The sequence below is a fragment of the Salvelinus fontinalis genome, chromosome 33 (genome assembly GCF_029448725.1).
Source record: "Salvelinus fontinalis isolate EN_2023a chromosome 33, ASM2944872v1, whole genome shotgun sequence".
Taxonomy (NCBI): domain Eukaryota; kingdom Metazoa; phylum Chordata; class Actinopteri; order Salmoniformes; family Salmonidae; genus Salvelinus; species Salvelinus fontinalis.
In genome coordinates, this window is record NC_074697.1 from 32,296,498 (window position 1) to 32,318,588 (window position 22,091).

Below are 22,091 nucleotides of genomic sequence, written 5' to 3' on the forward strand. Positions count from 1 at the left end.
AAAATAAAGCAGCTAAAAACAGCCCCTACAGCCTTTTGAGTTGCTGGAAATCACAGTTCTACCGTGTAGAGGAATCATTTGGATCTGTGCTTGCCCACCATGAGTTTTGGTCGGAGAGGGAGAGAGTGCGAGAGAGAGAGCCCATTTTGGACAGAGGAGGTATGGATGGCTGACCGGGGCCACACTGGCCAACCCTGCACAGGAGTGCCATCCAATTCTACACTCACTGCAGAGACTGGGTAGGCACACTGGTTGTGGTGCAGTGGTTTGTTATTATCTAGTGAAACTATCCAGAAGCCTGTATCCATCTAAAGGCCATTGCTTTCATAGAGAACTATCCAACTGAGCATTAGAGGGGGAAAAACACATCTAAAGACATGAGGTCATGTGCCATTGGCACTCAGTGTTTCCTCTGGAATATATACTGAGGGTCATACCAAAGTAATTGATAATAGGAGTTCTCCTTCCATCTCTCCCTCTCTCTTTCCTTCCCTCCCTCTATTCATCTCTGATGGCCTCTTTCATTTCCTCAGCCCTCTGACGGAACACCTCCTCGCCACGACCTCACGAGCCGATTGTTTCTCCACACCGGCTTGTCGAGGATAAAACAAAACAGAGGGTCGAGGAATGCTGCTTGTGCAGCCTGGTTCCAACAGGAACGTTTAGCTGGGTCAGATAAAGAACCTTAATTGAATGGAGGAGGAAGTGCAGGTTCAGCACTAAGGACTTCTCATGTGGGGGCCGGGGCTGCTGTGGGCTGCTGTTCTTGTTCATGCAGAGGTGGTCGATATCTGGTAATGTGGAAGTTCGGTGAGAGCTGTTAGATTCTTCAACATTCCATCTTCTTGTGATCAATGTGTTTTAATGATTTTAGTTGATCTGAGAAAGCTGATAAGGCATTTTGGTCTCTATTGTGAAAACTCTGTGTTCTCGGAAATGTTCTCGGAATGTTTTTTTACCTGTCCTGAATGAACCTCAGTGGAGAATAGCAGTGCCTTTGAGCCTGTTCGGCATAGCCTACCCTGGCTTCATAAGAGCCAGGTTGCATTGACTGCTGCCCTACCCCTAGAGAGAGACCCTGTCTCACACACATCACATGACTGAACCATACTTGGGGTGCTAGTTGTCCTTGTCTACAGGGCAGTAGCATTTATGTGTGTGTTCAGTTAGAACGCTGTGTGCATTACAATTATTGTCCCACTAGTGTGATGCTCTGGTATTTATAATAGCCATTGGCATTTATGTCATTGGCATCAGGTGTTACGAAAATGACGTCAACCCCACGTCATAAAATGTGTCATTTTCGTGTGTGCGTGTGTGTATGGCACGTCTGTGTGTTTGACAAGCTGTTTCATGTGGAGGGCACTAGATGGCGCCAGCTCACTCTGGTGTCAATGTTGTACCCAGGGGAGTCTGAGGACCGAGTGTCTACAGTGCTAAGTGCCTCAGACACAGGAGCACAGTTTGAGCAACCATGTGATTTCCTGTCTCCTTTGTCTTCCATTTGATGAAGGTCTGTTGACCAAAGGTTTACACAGTAAATGACTCAAATTTGTATCTGATCTAAGTGCATCTGATTTACATCTGACTTTTTCCCCTACTGTTCCAATTAGGAAACAAGACTGTTCTTGTCACAGAGACGCAGAGGCCATTTTGGGGACTTGGGAGTTCCAATAGCATGTATCCTGTCTGTCAGTGAATAGTAGTTTCATCATCAGGTATGCCATTCTGGCCCCGTGCTGGATGACCCTACAATGTAAACTGGGAGAAGCCAGGCATTTTAATTATGTTTGGGAATATGATCCGGTAGAGTCTCCAAAGACAGCTGTTTATTATAGTGTTGTCTAGTCTGTCTGAGCTGTGTGTGTGTCATCCCATCTCTTGGGGCATGCTGTCAGCTCCTTCAGACAATCCTGATTATCAGTCCCTGATGAGAGAGTATTAGAGAGGACCAGCGCCCATATTTACAAAGTGTCTTAGAGTATGAGTGCTGTTCTAGGATCAGTTCAGCCTGTTAAATCATAATGAATAAGAGGGCAGACCTGGATCAGCACTCTTAAGACGCTTTCTGAATACAGGACCTGGACTCCTTTCAACAGACTTACAATACTATAGGAAGTAGTATTGACACCACAGGAAAGTGGGCATGGAACTCCAGTCTGCGTGGAAATGGGAATGTCCCCTTCTCTCACCCTCTAGCCAGCCCTGCACATTTCTCACAGCTTTACAGGATCTTAGTGGGTTTTTACCATACTGTATGGGGATACTGTCAACTGCTTACAGTATTCATTGCACTGTCTATATGTTGGTTGCTGACAGTGATGATCCTATAGGTTGGGATCTGGATCTGGTAGTGGTCTACAGTAATGCAGACAGCCTCTCCTCCCAGAGGCTGACTGTGTGAATTCCTCTCACAGCAAATCTGTCAAAGGAAGATTAATGTGTATGGTCTGAATCCCAGCTCTCTTTCTCTCTCGTAGTCCTAGATTATCTGAATCCCAGCTCGCTCTCTCCTAGTCCTAGATGAACTGAATCCCAGCTCTCCCTCTCTCTCTCGTATTTCTAGATTATCTGAATCCCAGCTCGCTCTCTCGTAGTCCTAGATGAACTGAATCCAAGTTCTCTCGTTGTCATAGATTATCTGAATCCCAGCTCTCTTGCTCTCTCGTAGTCCTAAATTATCTGAATCCCAGCTCGCTCTCTCGTAGTCCTAGATGAACTGAATCCAAGCTCTCTCGTAGTCCTAGATGAACTGAATCCAAGCTCTCTCGTTGTCCTAGATGAACTGAATCCAAGCTCTCTCGTTGTCCTAGATGAACTGAATCCAAGCTCTCTCGTTGTCCTAGATGAACTGAATCCAAGCTCTCTCATTGTCCTAGATTATCTGAATCCCAGCTCTCCCGTAGTCCGAGATTTAAAAAAATATATATATTTTAAATTTTAACCCCTTTTCTCCCCAATTTTCGTGGTATCCAATCGCTAGTAATTACTATCTTGTCTCATCGCTACAACTCCCGTACGGGCTCGGGAGAGACAAAGGTCGAAAGCCACGCGTCCTCCGAAGCACAACCCAACCAAGCCGCACTGCTTCTTAACACAGCGCGCATCCAACCCGGAAGCCAGCCGCACCAATGTGTCGGAAACACCGTGCACCTGGCCCCCTTGGTTAGCGCGCACTGCGCCCGGCCCGCCACAGGAGTCGCTGGAGCGCGATGAGACAAGGATATCCCTACCGGCCAAACCCTCCCTAACCCGGATGACGCTAGCCCAATTGTGCGTCGCCCCATGGACCTCCCAGGCGCGGCCGGCTGCGACAGAGCCTGGGCGCGAACCCAGAGACTCTGGTGGCGCAGCTAGCACTGCGATGCAGTGCCCTAGACCACTGCGCCACCCGGGAGGCCCCCCCCCGTAGTCCTAGATTATCTGAATCCCAGCTCGCTCTCTCGTAGTCCTAGATGAACTGAATCCAAGCTCTCTCGTAGTCCTAGATGAACTGAATCCCAGCTCTCTCTCGCTATCTCGTAGTCCTAGATGATCTGAATCCCAGCTCTCTCTCGTAGTCCTAGATGATCTGAATCCCAGCTCTCTCTCGTAGTCCTAGATGATCTGAATCCCAGCTCTCTCTCGTAGTCCTAGATGATCTGAATCCCAGCTCTCTCTCGTAGTCCTAGATGATCTGAATCCCAGCTCTCTCTCTCTCTCTCTCTCTCATAGTCATAGATTATCTGAATCCCAGCTCTCTCTCTCTCTCGTAGTCCTAGATTATCTGAAACACAGAGGAGTTGTGCTTCTTAATCTACATATTGAGGACAATGACTCTGGTTAAGCATATGAGACCGTCTGTCTGAATGCTGCTGAAACTGAGAGAATCATGTTCCTGCTTATTTCAGTCCTGGACTGCCTTTACAATGGCGTAACAAAAGACTGAGAAAATGAATGTGGCTCAGTCTTTGTGCTGTGCCCATTCATTTGACTTTAAACCTTGCTGTAAAATGGGAGGGAATAGTGTAATCGCAAAAACCAAATTCCCTAAGAATGAGTAATGCGTAATACCAGACAGATTATGGTAAATCTTTATATTATGGCCTAGTATGGTGACTGACTAAAGTGTGTGTCTGTGCATGCGCATTATATCCACATTGCATACATATATTTTTTGGATCTTCCCATTAAAGTATTTGAGCATCCCTTTTGTGCCCTGTCCCCACAGATGCATGTGCCATGTACGTACACACACACACACACACACACACACACACACACACACACACACACACACACACACACACACACACACACACACACACACACACACACACACACACTGGAAAGACTATTCTTCCCCACTGCAGTATCACTCTTGCAATGGTACTGCCAGCTGAGATGCTAGGGGGGTTGGATGGGGGCAGTGAGCGGTGCTAGAGTCTGGGGCGCCTGCAGCCTGTATGAGTACTAAGTGATGAGCTGTGCTTAAATTAAACTCTTCCTTCTCTACCATTAGTGACACAAACGTGTGTATGCACATGCATGCATTTTTCACAAGCACAACATCTGTGTGTGCATTGTGGAGCAAAGCTGTGGCTGTGCAGAATGAGGACAGCAGGGGCTTGTTTAAAAGGCGACAGGGCAGATGTTGTAAAGCTTCCAACAGTGCAGCATCTCTCCTGAAGGAAGGAGTGACAGGACAGCGCTACATCTGCATCTAATATACATGGGCTGCACACAGTGGTCAGAACTGAGAAAGGGGTGGGATTATTCAAATATACACCACACAGAGTGGTTGGCAATGAGCCAAGGGGCATGCAAAACAGAGCTCTGAAGTCTGTAGCAAGGGGTCTGGTTATGTAGATTTGATTTCAATTGATTGGATGAGGGTAGGAAAAATGGGTGTGTTTATGTACTGAGGTGTATTCTGTGAGAGGTGAAGTGACAGTAGGACTGAGGAGCTTTTCAAGGCCTGTTTACTGTCTCCTCCTCTGATCTGTCTCTTTTGATTTGGGTTCTGTCTTCTATTGGGGGCTTTTATTTTCATGTCATTGGGGTCCCAAAGAAGAAAATGGCAGCAAACTCTGAAACAAACAGCGACTCTGAGGTATGTATGTGTGTGGTAATGGTCTGTAGTGTTCACTCCTCCACTATAGTGGTAATGAAACTATTTGTCTTTGTCAGCATTGCCAGCTTCTCCCCTGAGCATATGCTTGAGGTTTACCACTGTATCACACAGTCTGCAACACAACACTACAAGTTGCCTTCAGTCAGTTTGGTATAAATATCAGTGTGTGTGTGTGTGTGTGTTCTGTGTGAGCATAATTCTGCATTAGGCTTGACATTCTTCCTCAACACAGATTTATACTGTGATGTGCATGTCTTCCCATGACTCTAAACACATGTTGGTTGTTGTTGCCTTGTGTTCTGGCACCACTGCAACTGGGTGCTGGTTGTGAGAGGGGAGGCACCAGTCTTTCATAGGGATGTTAAGATGTCTATATTGATTAATGTAACAGCTGAATGCACTGTGCGTGTGTATTGGTTTTGGAGAGTTAGCCTACCTGCAGCTGCTGCTGTGGCAGTGCAGATGTTATTGACTGGGGGGCTCTTCCTGTCTGATAGTGTCAGTTTAATGGCATTTTGCTCAAGTCTTCGAGCACCAGTCTACTGTAGATGTGCTGTAGTATGTATGTATGTATGTATGTATGTATGTATGTATGTATGTATGTATGTATGTATGTATGTATATGTACTTCCAGGGTTGGGGAGTAACTGATTACATGTAATCTGATTACAAAAAAACTAATGGTTACGTTACCAGCAAAAATATTATAATCACATTACAAATACTTTTTAAAAACTAGTTAATGCCTTCTTGGATCTTTAAAAAAGAGTCAGAAAGGATGTTTGTGAGAATGTACATTGACACAACACATTCAATTCAGAATTTTCAAAAAAGGTGCAAGTTTTAAGTTTGTTCCACAAGTCAGATACCACTATGATGACACACCAAATGCATTTGATGGATCGTGTGTCTTCTAATGCCTCCTTAAGGGAAAAGTGATCCAAAAGAAATCCGATTACGTTACTGAGTTTGAGTAAGCCAAAAGTTACATTACTGATTGCCATTTTGGACAGGTAATTAGCAACTGTAACGGATTACATTTAGAAAGTATGTAAAATGAGCACCTGTCTTCCCTTGGGCTGTTCTGGCAGAGCCGTGTGTTTCTGTATTGCCCACCCATCTCACTCATTCTGTCTCTTTAACAGCCCAGGCTCACACAGAGCACTCTGTACTGATCTAAACAACCACAGCATTCACACAGAGCATTCTGTACTGATCTAAACAACCACAGCATTCACACAGAGCACTCTGTACTGATCTAAACAACCACAGCATTCACACAGAGCACTCTGTACTGATCTAAACAACCACAGCATTCACACAGAGCACTCTGTACTGATCTAAACAACCACAGCTTTCACACAGAGCACTCTGTACTGATCTAAACAACCACAGCATTCACACAGAGCACTCTGTACTGATCTAAACAACCACAGCATTCACACAGAGCACTCTGTACTGATCTAAACAACCACAGCATTCACACAGAGCACTCTGTACTGATCTAAACAACCACAGCATTCACACAGAGCACTCTGTACTGATCTAAACAACCACAGCATTCACACAGAGCACTCTGTACTGATCTAAACAACCACAGCATTCACACAGAGCACTCTGTACTGATCTAAACAACCACAGCATTCACACAGAGCACTCTGTACTGATCTAAACAACCACAGCATTCACACAGAGCACTCTGTACTGATCTAAACAACCACAGCATTCACACAGAGCACTCTGTACTGATCTAAACAACCACAGCATTCACACAGAGCACTCTGTACTGATCTAAACAACCACAGCATTCACACAGAGCAGAGCAAAGCAGAGCACACTTTGGTGGCCAATGGGGAATCTCCCATCTAGTCTGCAGAACATCCAGTAAAATACAGTTTGTATTTCACAGGGGCGTTGAAACCTCTCATTTCACTTAAGATGCTGTAAAATAATGCATTTCCTCCAGGAAGGGGAAATTAACATATTCTAAAGTAAATGCATAGTCTGACTATACTCGAGCTTAATAAAGACATTTTCACAACCGGACATTGAACGATAGCACCATAATTACTCTACTGTAGTTTTAGTAGATAGAAATAAGGGTGCTGATGTAACGGATGTGAAATGGCTAGCTAGTTAGCGGGTACGCGCTAGTAGCATTTCAATCAGTTACGTCACTTGCTCTGAGACTTAAGTAGTGTTGCCCCTTGCTTTGCAAGGGCCGTGGCCTTTGTGGAGCGATGGGTAACGATGCTTCGTGGGCAACCGTTGTTGATGTGTGCAGAGGGTCCCTGGTTCGCGCCCGGGTCGGGGCGAGGGGACGGTTTAAAGTTATACTGTTACACTGACTTTTCAATTGCCTGTAGTAGAAATGTGCTTTCATCGCTTGAGGTCCATAACAACATGCTGTACCGTTTCTTTATGGCTCTCTGTGGCTTGTGGTTGCATTTCCCATGTCTACACACACACACACACACACACACTCAGGTTGGCGTTTTTTGTCATTAATCTTGTTCTGGAGGCAGCTCTGCAGAGTGGTCACTAGCTGACACAGCCACAAAGTCATCAAATCAGATTTGAACCCTAACCTTAAACACACTGCTAACCCTAATACCTAACCCTAACCTTTTAATTTGTACAATATAGCACATTTTAACTTTGCAGCTGGCCTATCTAAGTGGAAATTGCTCAGTTCTGCCTCCAGGAAAAGACTCATGACAATAATCGTCAACCTGCCATACACACACTCCATGTCCTATGGAAAGCACTAAGCTGCCTGGTCCTCTGAGTGCAACAGTAGTGGCAGTTAAACACTCTACCTCACTCCAACAGTAACAAAGCAGGGTATTGTTGCCAACCACAACTACTGTTATGTTGAATTTGGTTTCATGTCCTTTTATTGTTTCTCTGAGACTGTATGTGTATATAGTCTAATCAACCTTTTACTCCGTCAATCTGGTAAAAACTTTTCCCCTTTCGTTCCCACATCACATAATTTCTTCCCCTTTTTTTGGACTTAGTTGATGGCATGTTGACAATGGTCCCTTTGAGGGCAGACAGTAAGTTGAAGTCCCCTCCTAAAGGTGAACATTAGGTTCTTCAATTAGCATGTGAAGGAACCCACAACATGCCATTTCTAAAGTGCTTATAAGAACTCATTAAAGATGTTTGAATACCTTCCACAAAAGTGGGTGCAGACTGAATGCATTGTATGCACCGCCACGGACCAGAGTGAAATAGTTATATTGTGGCTTCACTATGGCATGTTGTTACTCCTAATGACCTGAACTAAAGGCAGCAGCTGTTTTTCCTGGGGTCCAGTAACATTAAGGTAGTTTTATATACAATTTAAAATATTACATGTCATTACTTAACACTTTTCACAACACATTAAGTGCGTTCCCGCAGGCCACTACACTGCTACCACCTATCTACAATCCAAAATTCAGTGTGCGTGTCTTATCATGTATGTGTAAGCATGTGTCTGTTCCTCTGTGTGCGTCTCTTCACAGTCCCAGCTGTTCCATAAGGTATATTTATCTTTTTTTAATCTGACACTACTGCTTGCATCAGTTACCCGATGTGGAATAGTTTCATGTAGCCATGGCACTACATAGTACTGTGCTCCTCCAATAGTGCGTTTTTGACTTTGGTGGCATGTCTTGTGGGGTATGCATGGGTGTTCGAGCTGTGTGCTAGCAGTTCAGACAAACAGCTCAGTGCATTCACCTTGTCAACACTTTTTACAAAAACAAATGGTGATGAAGTCAATCTCTCTTCCACTTTGAGCCATGAGAGATGTACATGCATATTATTTTTATCTCTAAATGTACATTACGTTTAAGGGCCAGCCGTGTTGCCCTGTTTTGAGCCAATTGAAATTTTCAGAGGTCCCTTTTTGTGGCACCTGACCCCACGACTGAACAGTAGTCCAGGTTCAACAAAACTAGGGCCTGTAGGACCTAGAGCATCCTGACTGGTTGCATAACTGCCTGGTACGGCAACTGCTTGGCCTCTGACCGCAAGGCTCTACAGAGGGTAGTGCGTACGGCCCAGTACATCACTGGGGCTAAGCTGCCTGCCATCCAGGACCTCTACACCAGGCGGTATCAGAGGAAGGCCCTAAAAATTGTCAAAGACCCCAGCCACCCCAGTCATAGACTGTTCTCTCGAATACCACATGGCAAGCGGTACCGGAGTGCCAAGTCTAGGACAAAAAGGCTTATCAACATTTTTTTACCCCCAAGCCATAAGACTTCTGAACAGGTAATCAAATGGCTACTCTGACTATTTGCATTGTGTGCCCCCCCAACCCCTCTTTACACTGCTGCTACTCTCTGTTTATCATAAATGCATTGTCACTTTAACTATACATTCATGTACATACTACCTCAATTGGGCCGACCAACCAGTGCCCCCGCACAGTGGCTAACTGGGCTATCTGCATTGTCCCACTCGCCAACCCCTCTTTTACGCTACTCTCTGTTCATCATATATTCATTCATCATGTAATCCTTCTAACCCCCCCCCCCCTTAAAAGAGTTAGATGCACTATTGTAAAGTGGTTGTTCCACTGGATATCATAAGGTGAATGCACCAATTTGTAAGTCACTCTGGATAAGAGCGTCTGCTAAATGACTTAAATGTAAAATGTAAATATATGCATAGTCACTTTAACCATATCTACATGTACATACTACCTCAATCAGCCTGACTAACCGGTGTCTGTATGTAGCCTCGCTTCTTTTATAGCCTCGCTACTGTATATAACCTGTCTTTTTACTGTTGTTTTATTTCTTTACCTACCTATTGTTCACCTAATACTTTTTTTTGCACTATTGGTTAGAGCCTGTAAGCAAGCATTTCACTGTAAGGTCTACACCTGTTGTATTCAGCGCACGTGACAAAAACTTTGATTTGATCTGTCTTGTTGATAGTGTTAAAAAGGTAGAACAGCGCTTTATTATGGACATACTTCTCCCCATCTTAGTTACTGTTGTATCAACATGTTTTGACCATGACTGTTTACAATCCAGGGTTACTCCAAGCAGTTTAGTCACCTCCACATTATTTATTACAGCATTTAGTTGAGGTTTAGTGAATGATTGGTCCTGTAGAGATTTTTCTGTACTGGAGAGATTTTTACCCATGACATTTTTCTTCAGAGCAGAGAAAGCTTTTTGTTGTGTTGGAATGACTGCTCTGTAAAATTTGTGGAATTAAACGTAAGATAAGATCAAAACGTTCATACAAATCATCAACAGCTGACATACTGCACGTTTTCAGTTTCTGACTGCAGCTTATGAAGGTTCCACAAGATCTGTAGAAGTATTTTCCAGTTAAGTGCCTTAGTTATTGCTCAAGGGGCTGGCCACTGCAGCAGTATGCCACCTTGGACTTGAACCAGCAACTTTCTGGTTTCATGTGGTTGGTATGCACTAACTGCATATGAGACCCCCAGGTTAATCTTACTGGAGGTGTCACTGTATTGATTTACTGTGGGAATCTTTTTTTACTTACACTAATTGGGTGAAAATGAATAATTATTTCTACTAGTAATTGCAGTGAGAGGCAGTAGTGTGGCCTATACCTGTTACGGATATTATTTTGAACTCGGATCTCGTACCTGCGTACATGGACAAAATAATTGCGTAGTTGATACGCAAAATGCGTGCATGTTGGCAGGTCTGCTTTCTTTTAGATCCCTGATGTGCTTATCATTGGTTCAACATAATAAGATAACCTCAATTCCTTACAAAAAGAAAGGGAGAGCAGACTACATACAGTAAGAGAGAACCAGTCCAACTGAATTCATCACAACTAATAAGACGAGACAAACAGGCTGTGATAATGTAAATGATAGTCACGTTGACAACATTTGTCTTGGTAAATTAAGTCATAACTCCACGTTTACATCTTAATTTAACTTCTTATTCCATTTGATTTAGTCACACTATTCCTTTGAGAAAATTCCAAAGGAGAAATCTAAAGCACACAGTCAAACAAATTAGGCTATATATCTGAATGGTCTCTTGGAGGTATAACTGAAACCCCAGTCAACAGGGCTGCTGCAGCGGAGCATCTGAGCTGCTGAGCTCAACATAGTTCCAGAGGCTGATACACCAATAAGCGTAGAAAAACACATTATCGGCTAGCTATAAAACACCGGCCTATGGTTGAGCTGAGCCAGACCGACACCGGAAACCACACGACACCAGAAACCACAGTCCTACTGCATGTCCCACCTAGATCACATCTGATGAACAAATCCGTAGCATTCATGGAAATGTCTCTCATATTGTAGAACTTGGAGCTGTATGTTCCTAGACTATAATATCGAGTGCATTCGGAAAGTATTCAGACCCCTTGAATTTTCCACATTTTGTTACATTACAGCCTTTTTCTAAAATTGATTAAATTGTTTTTTTTCCCTCAATCTACACACAATACCCCATAATGACAAAGCAAAAACAGGTTTTTAGAAATGTTTGCAAATGTATAAAATATCACATTTACATAAGTACTGTATCAATAACCTACTGGTAAGACACGTTTCCCATTTATTCAGCTGAATACTTAATCTAATTAACTAAAGTGCCATGCTCAAAGGCTCACAGCAGTGGGACCCACCTGGGATTTGATCCAGTTAACTTCTCTGCGCTACGAATCCCGTTAGTGGGATCACTTTCCTAAACAACCGCTAGAATTGCAGGGTGCCAAATGCAAAAATATTACTACAAATATTTATAATCATGCAATCATAAGTGAAATATACCAAAACACAGCTTAGCTTGTTGTTAATCCACCTATCGTGTCAGATTTTGAAAATATACTTTACAGCGAAAGAAATCCAAGCTTTTGTGAGTGTAGCAGTCAATGCTAGAACAGTTAGCCTTATATTAGCTTGGTCACGAAAGTCAGAAAAGCAATAAAATGTATTCGCTTACCTTAGATAATCTTCGGATGTTTGCACTCACGAGACTCCCAGTTACACAATAAATTTTATTTTTGTTCGATAAATATTACTTTTATCACAAAAAAAACGCCATTTGGGTTGCGCATTATGTTCAGAAAACCAAAGCCTTGTTCCGTTCGACAAATTCCAAAAAGTATCCGTGATGGTCGTAGAAACATGTCAAATGTTTTTTATAATCAATCCTCAGGTTGTTTTTAACAAACATAATCGATAATATTTCAACCGGACCATAACCTATTCATTAAGAGACAAAAGGAAAATGGAGAGCTCCTCTCGCGCGCGCAGGAACTATTCGGAGGACACCTGACTTCTCTTGAAGAATCTTGTTCGTTTTTCAAAATAAAAGCATGTCTAAAGCCTGGTCACAGCCCGAGGAAGCCATTGGAAAAGGAATCTGGTTGATACCCCTTTAAATGGAAGAAAGACGGTCCAGGAAACACAGATTTAAAAAAATATATCACTCCCGGGTTAGATTTTCTCAGGTTTTTGTCTGCAGAATACGTTTTGTTATACTCACAGACAATATTTTGACAGTTTTGGAAACTTTGGGGTGTTTTCTATCGTAATCTGTAAATGATATGCATATTCTACTATCTGGGCCAGAGAAAATGTCCATTTACCTTGGGAACATTATTTTAAGAAAAAAAAAAATTCTGACCCCGTCCCGTCAACGGGACAGTTGTAAATCATGCTGTGCCTTGTGTCACGATCACAGATTTTAGAGAACCAACAAATGTTCGTACATAAGTGTCTTATATCGGCTGAAAGCTTAAATTCTCATTAATATAACTGCACTGTCCAATTTACAGTAGCTATTACTGCAAGAAAATGCCATGCCATTGTTTGAGCTCCTAACAACAAAACACTTTTTTCACCGCGATAGGTTTGATAAATTCACCTCTGAAGGTGAAATGTGTACTTGCATTCTGAAATCTTGCTCTGATTTGTCATCCAAAGGGTCCCAGAGATAACATGAAGTGTTGTTTTGCATGCACGATCGATTTTGTATTTCCACTCGTTCAATTTGCAAAGAAAGAAATCTGTGAAAATCTAACCCTAAACATCGTTTCAACCAGTCAAATTACGTTCATATTTATTCCTCAGATAACCTAGAACGTAACCAGACTTCACTATATTATTAGGGGTGTAGTATATTCTAAAGGACACCAAATTTGGTCAGAGAGCGACGCCTTCATGGCACGCCGATGACGCGTGTGGTCTTCACTTGATCGACTGTAACTTTGTCAAATAAGCACCAATCAGGGTCACACAAAGCTAGCTAGATAGCCAATGAGCTGGGCTTTACGGGAGTATCGGGAAACCACGTATCTGTCACAAAATGTAGCTGCTAACCTTGTGCGACAGCATGCCTTTCCTTTTGGACAAAAATTATAAGAATATGGAGAGTTATGAAAACTGGCTGTTTTGCAAATATTGAACATATAATATGGCTACTAATACTGGAAAAGCTAAATCAAAGTCCAAGTATACAGATTTGACTATATTCTTGCAGAAAAATGTCATGTAAATGTCTCCTTCACGATTTGCCCAAATGTACCTGGGTGACTTCACACAAAATGTCATGTAGTTTTCTCATACATAGTTATCCTTCTGAAACTTTGCACATAGCAGCAGTGTATCTTGTGGACACTGTTGGAATTACAACCAGTGATGGCTAGATGTGGGACCTTTCTGTTGCATTTCAAATATGATGGTAGAATTTTTTTATTTGATTTAAGTAAGCAGAAATGAATAGGGTCTGATTTAAAAATAAAATGTTTTAAATAAATTGTTTACATTTTAATACAAAATAAATTCACTGAGTAAATCTAACATCTCTATTCTCGAGCTGCAACACACAGAAATGTACGGAGTTTGTGTCAAAGGACATAGAGATTAATACATCATTATTCGACGTAGCTACCCCGTGTCTGCCCCTGCTCTTGTTTGTTGTGATGCTGAAATGTACATTCAATGGGCTCAAGTGCCAGCAGTTCACTCGCATTTGCTAGTGAAAGAAATGAAATGCGAATATGAAAAATGACTGGTCACATTTGTGCGTGTGTGATATACATTTAATTCTGCATTGTATTTTCCACCTAACATTAAGAGGATCACGCAACCTGATAGACTGTAATTATGATCCATGTCATAAAAAGCATTACACAAGTATAATCAAAAGTAAATATAAACATCTTGGCATTACATGGAGTCGGGAGTTTAGAAGACTGCGCGATGAAGAATGAATGAGTGTCCGGTATTAGCTATAGAGGAAATGCTTCTAAAATGCCTTTGCACTAGATTTGAGATATTATCAATTTAGAAAATCTCAATTCATGTATGCTCCGCAAAGAACTACAATAGGCACGTTTACAGCGTTCAGATTCCCTTTGCCGTAGCCTGCTTAAGCTTTGTGTAGCCAGTTTGCAGTCAGTGTCGATGCAGTCTTTTGTTTAATGGAATAAACATACAGACAATCTGCTAATTCCACAAAACATATATTTATTTTATATGTTCTGTACTTATCAGTATGAATATTTTATTTATGTTTTGTAAATACCTTTTCAGAGGACTGAACTGAACCAGGTGTGATCCATAATGTTTGTCTAAGAACATGAATCTCCAATTTGCCACGAGCGTCTGGTACTCTAAAAAGTTGGACATGGTTGGCAGGTCTGGGAAAGTCACATGAGAAATGGCCAACGTATATTCCCTACAAAGCACTGTACATGAGATTAATGGATGGATTTATTCTAAACACAGTTGAGTAATAGGCCTAGTATTATATTTGGCTTTGGGGGGTTGCAGCAGTTCAATGCATAACTCTAAAGTCATTAGTGTATGCGTGGCTCCCATGAAGGCAAGTGAACAAGTACACACAGGGTAGAAAATCGGGAGAAGGGAGATGAAGGCTCAGAGGGAAAGCATGCATGTGTGACTGATGCTACCCAACCTCTCTAGATGGAGCTGTACATTCACAGAGAGGAGATGGAGAAACAAAAAATATCATATTTGCCCTCCATCCTCATATCCTGCAGCAATGCAAGATGATGCAGGGGGGGCAGTAATCCTAAGGTTAACCCACTCCAGAGTGCTCTGTGCCAGGCAGCCCTGATGGATGTGCTGACTGGGTGATGTCATCAGTCCAACTCTGCTGCCTGACCCGTCACTACCACTATTGTTCTGCTGTCTGTGTTAAGGCTCCATTTATATTCAGCATCATCTGAGATTCTTTCTCTCTATCTCTCTAGTTATCTCTCCTCTCACTCTTGTTTTCTCTCTCCCTTGAGATGCCGTCTCTTTTCCTCTCAATTTATGTCAAACTGTTGAATGAAGACCTCATGAGACATCAGTGTTTTTAGGCAGCAAGGCAGGCAGCCAGGCTTGCAGGCTGGTAAAGTAAGGAGAGTTCCATAGATCTACAGTGAAATTCCTTGATCGTCATCCCTTAAATCCATTTCAGCTGTGGCTGCGGTCTCCTAAGACTTTAATGCTTAAGATAATCATACACTCCAGTGCCTGACAGCCAAACTGATACAGTGTGAGAGGATAAATCTGTATTCCTCTCTTGTCTTAACTTGCAGGGTACATCATTTGCTTGAGAAGAGCCAAAGTGTGTTCTTAGTGGAAAATCTATGTAGTACAGAGATGAGTGGCCTTAAAAGTTCAAGTGAGTTGGTGTTATTGGCATGGTATGGGTTGGACAGCCCAAACTTGTGAACCGTGATGGGTGCGTGGGCCGTGGATGGATTTCATGTCTGTGGCGGATCGGACTAGGAGCCCCAGGTGAGTGGGGCAGCCAGGCTGCTCGATGGGGCTGAAGAATACAGTGTCCTGGTTCAAAAGGATATATAGGCAGGGGATGCTTGCCACTCTCCAGACTGGCTCCCGGTGAGGGCATGAAGAGCTGCTTGAGAGGAGGCAAGAGAGCCAGGCTGTTACATCTCATACAGGGTAACACAGGTGAGGTACTGCAGGTGAATTACTGCAGGTGAGGTACTGCAGGAGAACCGGTGAGTTATTGTCCTGAATAGTATTTTTTTAATTGTCTGGTGAGGTCTTTTTTTAAATCGAGTCTAGTTGTACAAGTTTAGATTGTTGTTTAATGATTGATTACAAAGACTGCATTTTCTTTATATATTATCAATCTACTTGCTTCCAAGTGGTAGATTCTCTGCAGTTCAAGTGAGGGAAAGACTTGTTCTTCAAGTTTTTAAATGGTGGAGCAGAGAAGTTTTCAGAATCTGACACATATTCTCAGTGTGATTGAAATAAAATGTGTGTGGAGCAGAGAGGATCTGAGAACCATTCCAGAGTTGACCATGTTGGTTATTGTCGACCAGGAACGCTGTTCATTGGATCACACGGTGGGTCGTCCATGTTAGGCAATAGATTGGACATTGATCCATTGTGTGGTTTGGTCAGAGCAAAGCACACCAGAGGAAAACAGGTCAGTGGTCCACTAATCTGAGAAACATATAATTTCCTCTCCTCTCTGCCCCTTATCTCCTAATCCCTATCCCTGTTTAATTAAAACTGTGAGGATGACAACAAGAACCTTGTTGGGATGACGTGGAAATCCTTTTTGGGAGAACACTGATGCAAGGTTCTTCTACGAGTTTGTAAGGCCTTGCTCTGAACTCTGAGTGTTAGTAGGTGTGTGTGCTTTCAGAAAAGACATTCAACTCTACACGATGCATCGGCAGCCAGATCAGTTAATTTCATCTGCTTCAGTAACAGTGCATTGTTAGACCCCCCCCCCCCCCCGAATGGGAAGATATCAGAATCAGTTAAGCTAAGTGCAGCTGGACAAATAAACAACATTAAGCTGTGAGTGGAATGGCCAGACGGAATAGATCCCTGCACACACCAACATTATTTCTGGACATTGCTGAAACAATTCTTTCCACGCACCACTCTGAATACAACTCAATCACCCGGTGGGCTACTCCAGCGGACAGCCATGTTGCTTACTCTGGCATCCAACAGCCATGTCATTTCCTATGGCTGGATCCAGACTACTCACTCATTATTTTAATTTGAGTTATTTAATCATTTCATGACTTGTTTTATTTGTGTTTTGTTTTTCTTTCAACCCTTTTGTACTGGTCCATTCTACAAAAAACGCCATCACGCAACGCTATCCTGTTGTCATGCCAACATACCCTTCCACTCCCTCCTTCACCATTTCCCATTCCTTGTTCTGATTGGTCCTTCCAATTCTTACTTCCCTGTTGGCCCTGCTCCTTGCCTCGCCCCTTTCCACTCAATGCATGTTCCTTCCTGGTTGGAGATTGCAGAGTGCACTGTAGCCCCAGTAGCAATGGAGGACAGTGACCATGAGGCTCACTCATCATCAGATGACCTGGACTCCGCCCCGCCATCCCCTGGCCACACCAGGGACCACCACCATGAGCCCGAACAGGTACCAGTGACCAGACAAGGTCTGGGTCAAAGAATATGTAAAATACTTTCCAGATATTTGAGCTGCTGTGCTTGATTTAGTTGGACTGACACAGTGAATGGAACAAATGGAATAGTCCAGAAAGTTCCAAATTTCAAGCTAAATCAAGTGCACCTCAAATACTTTTGAGTATTTTACATATTTCTATTGGTCATCAATCTACACATAATACCCCATAATGACAAAACTAAAAAACGTTAGACATTTTTGCAAATGTATTAAACAGAAATACCTTATTTACATAAGTATTCAGACGCTTTTCTATGAGACTCGAAATTGAGCTCAGGTGCATCCTGTTTCCATTGATCATCCTTGAGATGTTTCTACAATTTGATTGGAGTCCCCCTGTGGTAAATTAAATTGATTAAACATTACTTGGAAAGGCACACACCTGTCTACATAAGGTCCCATTGTTGACAGTGCACGTCAGAGTAAAAACCAAGCCATGAGGTCGAAGGAATTGTCCATAGAGCTCCGAGACAGGATTGTGTCGAGGCACAGATCTGGGGAAGGGTACCAAAAAATATCTGCAGTATTGTAGGTTCCAAGTACACAGTGGCCTCAATAATTCTTAAATGGAAGAAGTTTGGAACCAGCAAGACTCTTTCTACAGCTGGCCGTCCGGCCAAACTGAGCAATCGAGGGAGAAGGGCCTTAGTCACGGAGGTGACCAAGAACCCAGTGGTCACTTTGATAGAGCTCCAGAGTTCCTCTGTGGAGTTGGGAGAAACTTCCAGAATGACAACCATCTCTGCATCATTCCACCAATCAGGCCTTTATGGTAGGTTGGCCAGACCGAAGCCACTCGTCACTAAAAGGTACATGACAGCCAGCTTGGAGTTTGCCAAAAGGCACCTAAACGACTCATGAGAAACAAGATTCTCTGGTCTGATGAAACCAAGATTGAACTCTTTGGCCTGAATGCCAAACTTCACGTCTGGAGGAAACCTGGCACCATCCCTACGGTGAAGAATGGAGGTGGCAGCATCATGCTGTGGGGATGTTTTTCAGCACCAGGGACTGGGAGACTAGTCAGGATCAAGGGACAGATGAACAGAGAAAAGTACAGAGATCCTTGATGAAAACCTACTCCAGAGTTCTCAGGACCAAAGACTGGGGCGAAGTTTCAACTTCCAACAGGACAACGACCCTAAATACACAGCCAAGACAACGCAGGAGTGGCTTCGGGACAAGTCTCTGAATGTCCTTGAGTGGCCCAGCCAGATCCCGGACATGAACCTGATCGAACATCTCTGGAGAGACCTGAAAATGGCTGTGCGACGACACTCTCCATCCAACCCTACTGAGCTTGAGAGGATCTGCAGAGAAGAATGGGAGAAACTCCACAAATCCAGGTGTGCCAAGCTTGTAGCATCATACCCAAGACGACTTGCGGCTGTAATCACTGCCGAAGTACTTTGTTGAAGCACCTGAGTAAAGGGTCTGAATACTTATGTAAATGTAATATGGAAGTTTTATTTTAAATTTCTAAAAAACTGTTTTTGCTTTGTCATTGTGGGGTATTCTGTGTAGACTGGAAAAAAACAATTTTAGAATAAGGCTGTAACGTAACAAAATGTGCAAAAGTCAAGGGGTCTGAGTACTTCCCGACTGCACTCTAAATGTAAAATAGCCTCTTAGCCTTCTCAATACACTGTAATATTCATAGTGGAGCAGGCTGGGGATTCTTTACACAAACTGGGGCAGAACGGGCGTGCATGGCTGTGGTAACTTGAGCATCAGCCCTAAGGACATGAGCACCAATCTGCATCTCAAATGGTATCCTATTCTTTATACAGTGTACTTCTTTTGACCAGGGCCCATAGGGAATAGGGTGCCTTTTGGGATGGAACACTAGTCTGTAGTCTGAACTCCAGGGAGGGATATCCCTTTACAGTTTCAACTACACACAGAGGCTCTGCCTTTGTTGGTGTCATGAATTGTAGGTATTGTCATCAGTTAAGGTAAATGGTTTACTCTTGTGGTTTGGGAAAAGGCAGAGATGGGAATAATATAACATGTAGTTATGATTGACAGGTTTAGGTAGATTTGAAAAGGAGTGCTGTTACTAATCACCACAAATTGATCAGTCATTGTGTAAGTGACATGTTTAACACCAATAGGTTTTTATCAGGTTTCCTCTGTCTACCAGTATGTGTTGAGTGACACATCCATATGAATAGATGATGTCATGTTTGAGTCCTTGTTGATGTCATAAGAAGGTGTGTGTGTGTGTTCATGACTGTTTGCGTTTGAAGCTGTGTGACACCATATACCACAGCAATTCATTTGAGCAGTCTTCTAGTAATCAAGAGGGTTCATTAATCATTTAGAGGTTAATTTCCTTTAGCTCTACTCAAACAAATCATATTTTGTTGTGTAACCTGTTAAGCGGTTGCCTACACTCTTTATCATCCACGTGGCTACAGTACTGTACCTTCTATTGAATTGTGATGTCCCAGTTTGCGTCCCAAATTGCAGCCTATTCCCTATGTAGTGCACTACTTTTGACCAGGGCCCATAGAGAATAGGGTGCCACCCAGACTCCAGAGTCTACCATACCAAGGCTGAAGCTGCTGAGCAGGAAGACTCTTTACAGCCAGCTGCCACGGCACTACACTTTAAACAAGATGTATCCTCCCATTTCCTACAAGTTCAGGAAGGTCAATGATGTCGTTCTGTCCTTTGAGCTGTTCTTGTCTATTAATGTTCTATATTATGTCATGTTTTGTTTGGACCCCAGGAAAAGTAGCTGCTGCTTCAGCAACAGCTAATGGGGATCCTAATAAAATACTAATACTCAAATGATGAGTTATCTACTCTATCAGAGGACGCTATACGTTCTATTTTTGGCGCTCTATATTGTATTGGACAGAGTGAGTGTGTTCTCTCGCGTCAGAATCAGAGGGTGTGCTTGTTATCAGTTTGATGGCCATCGGAGATCTCTTCTTCCTCGGCATTCCTCCCATCAGCACAAATATTTACCCTCCCCTCTTACGTTGTTAACCTTGTAGCTTCTCTGGTGGTCTCTCTAGTGAATCAGTCAGTCTATCTTCTTTCCTCGAGGTCTCTTAGTGTAAATCTTCTCTAAACCCTAGAGAACTAGGCCTACCTTGCACTTAATGATTTCTTAGGTTGTTTCTCTCCATCAAAGCATTCAGTGTCTATAACCACTCTGCATTTTCTTCTTCTTTCCTGTTGATCCTGTTACCTTTGCTCATTGTTTTCCTTCCGATCTATATTAACCCTCCCTCCTGCTCCCCTCCATCCATTCTTCTCTGCATCACCTCTCCCACCCACCCGCACCGCTCCATGCCCCCCCCCCCCCCCCCTCTTAGCACTCAAGCCATTCCATGGATGATTCTGAAGACTCTGAGTTGGAGAACATCATGCAACAAGACCCCCACCACAGCGGGGACCACCCTCACCCGCCTCTGGGCGGCTATGAGCACAGCCCCGACCATGAGCACTCCCACCCGGTGGACAGGGAGGTGGAGGGTGGCGACACACCCGGGACACCCACCTTTTTGCGGCCCCCCACGGCGGGTGGCAGAGCCCAGTCAGACAACCAGGGCGTAGGGAGGCTGCAGTTGGGTGAATGTGGGATGGTGGATCACTATGACATGCAGTCTCCCCTCAGTCCCACCAGGCCCAAGAGCCCCTGGGGTCGCTTTGACCCCTACGACTTTCCAGAGGTAAACTTCAGGCCAGGTGGACCGTTTAGGGTGTAGAGACCAGAGGCAACACTATGGGCAATGTGGGTTGGGTTATCACCTCTCCAGTCCAACGAGGCTGTGCTTTACCCGCAGAGGAGCACTAGCAGCAGGTTCAGGCCATTTCCAGTGGTGTTTACGTGGAACCTTTGGTTGCGATTTAGCAGATTACTGAGTTTGTGGCTTTCGATTTGAAACTGATGTTGGTCAAAGATGGTAGTGTGTTCTGGTGTGTTGACAATGGCTTCATTCAATACCCTACATCTGTTGAAATGGCTTTAGGTTTGAAGACATGTATTTATGTGTGGTAGGTGTTACCTTTTTTATTTAGAATGATTACTGTAACTCGCAAATGTGCCGCCACCAGAATTGAGCGGCGTGTTTAAATAGGCGTTTCTTTTGCTTTCACAGGACCAAGACAAGGACTATGTGGGCTTTGCCACACTGCCAAACCAGGTGCACCGTAAGTCTGTTAAGAAGGGCTTTGACTTCACCCTGATGGTAGCAGGGGAGTCTGGTCTGGGCAAGTCCACCCTGGTCAACAGCCTCTTCCTCACAGACCTCTACAAGGACAGGAAGCTACTCAACGCTGAGGGTAAGGTAGCCATTTTGGTGTCTCATCTTATAAATAAATTAATGAATGATATAAATGGCCAGCTGCTGAGGAAATGTGTGTTTTAACTCCAGAGCGGATCACTCAGACAGTGGAGATCACTAAACACACAGTGGACATTGAGGAGAAGGGCGTAAAGCTGAAGCTCACCATTGTAGACACCCCTGGCTTTGGAGACGCTGTCAATAACACTGAATGGTATATGTCAAACA

General features: G+C 43.4%; 1 protein-coding gene across 4 annotated transcripts in view; it reads left to right on the forward strand.

Moving 5' to 3' along the window:
* The window catches only part of LOC129832050 (septin-4), a 66,553-nt gene that overhangs the window by 36,773 nt on the left and 7,689 nt on the right, over positions 1-22,091 (forward strand). For 2 of the 4 annotated variants that reach the window (XM_055895783.1, XM_055895782.1), the window contains exons 2-3: positions 21,678-21,861; positions 21,954-22,077. In XM_055895783.1, the coding sequence (XP_055751758.1) occupies positions 21,765-21,861; positions 21,954-22,077 (221 nt within the window). In that variant the 5' untranslated portion in view covers positions 21,678-21,764. Of the gene's footprint in view, positions 1-15,120; positions 16,053-16,474; positions 16,516-17,293; positions 17,515-20,891; positions 21,249-21,677; positions 21,862-21,953; positions 22,078-22,091 lie in introns of those variants that run through there. The other 2 variants (XM_055895784.1, XM_055895781.1) reach the window with 2 other exon arrangements.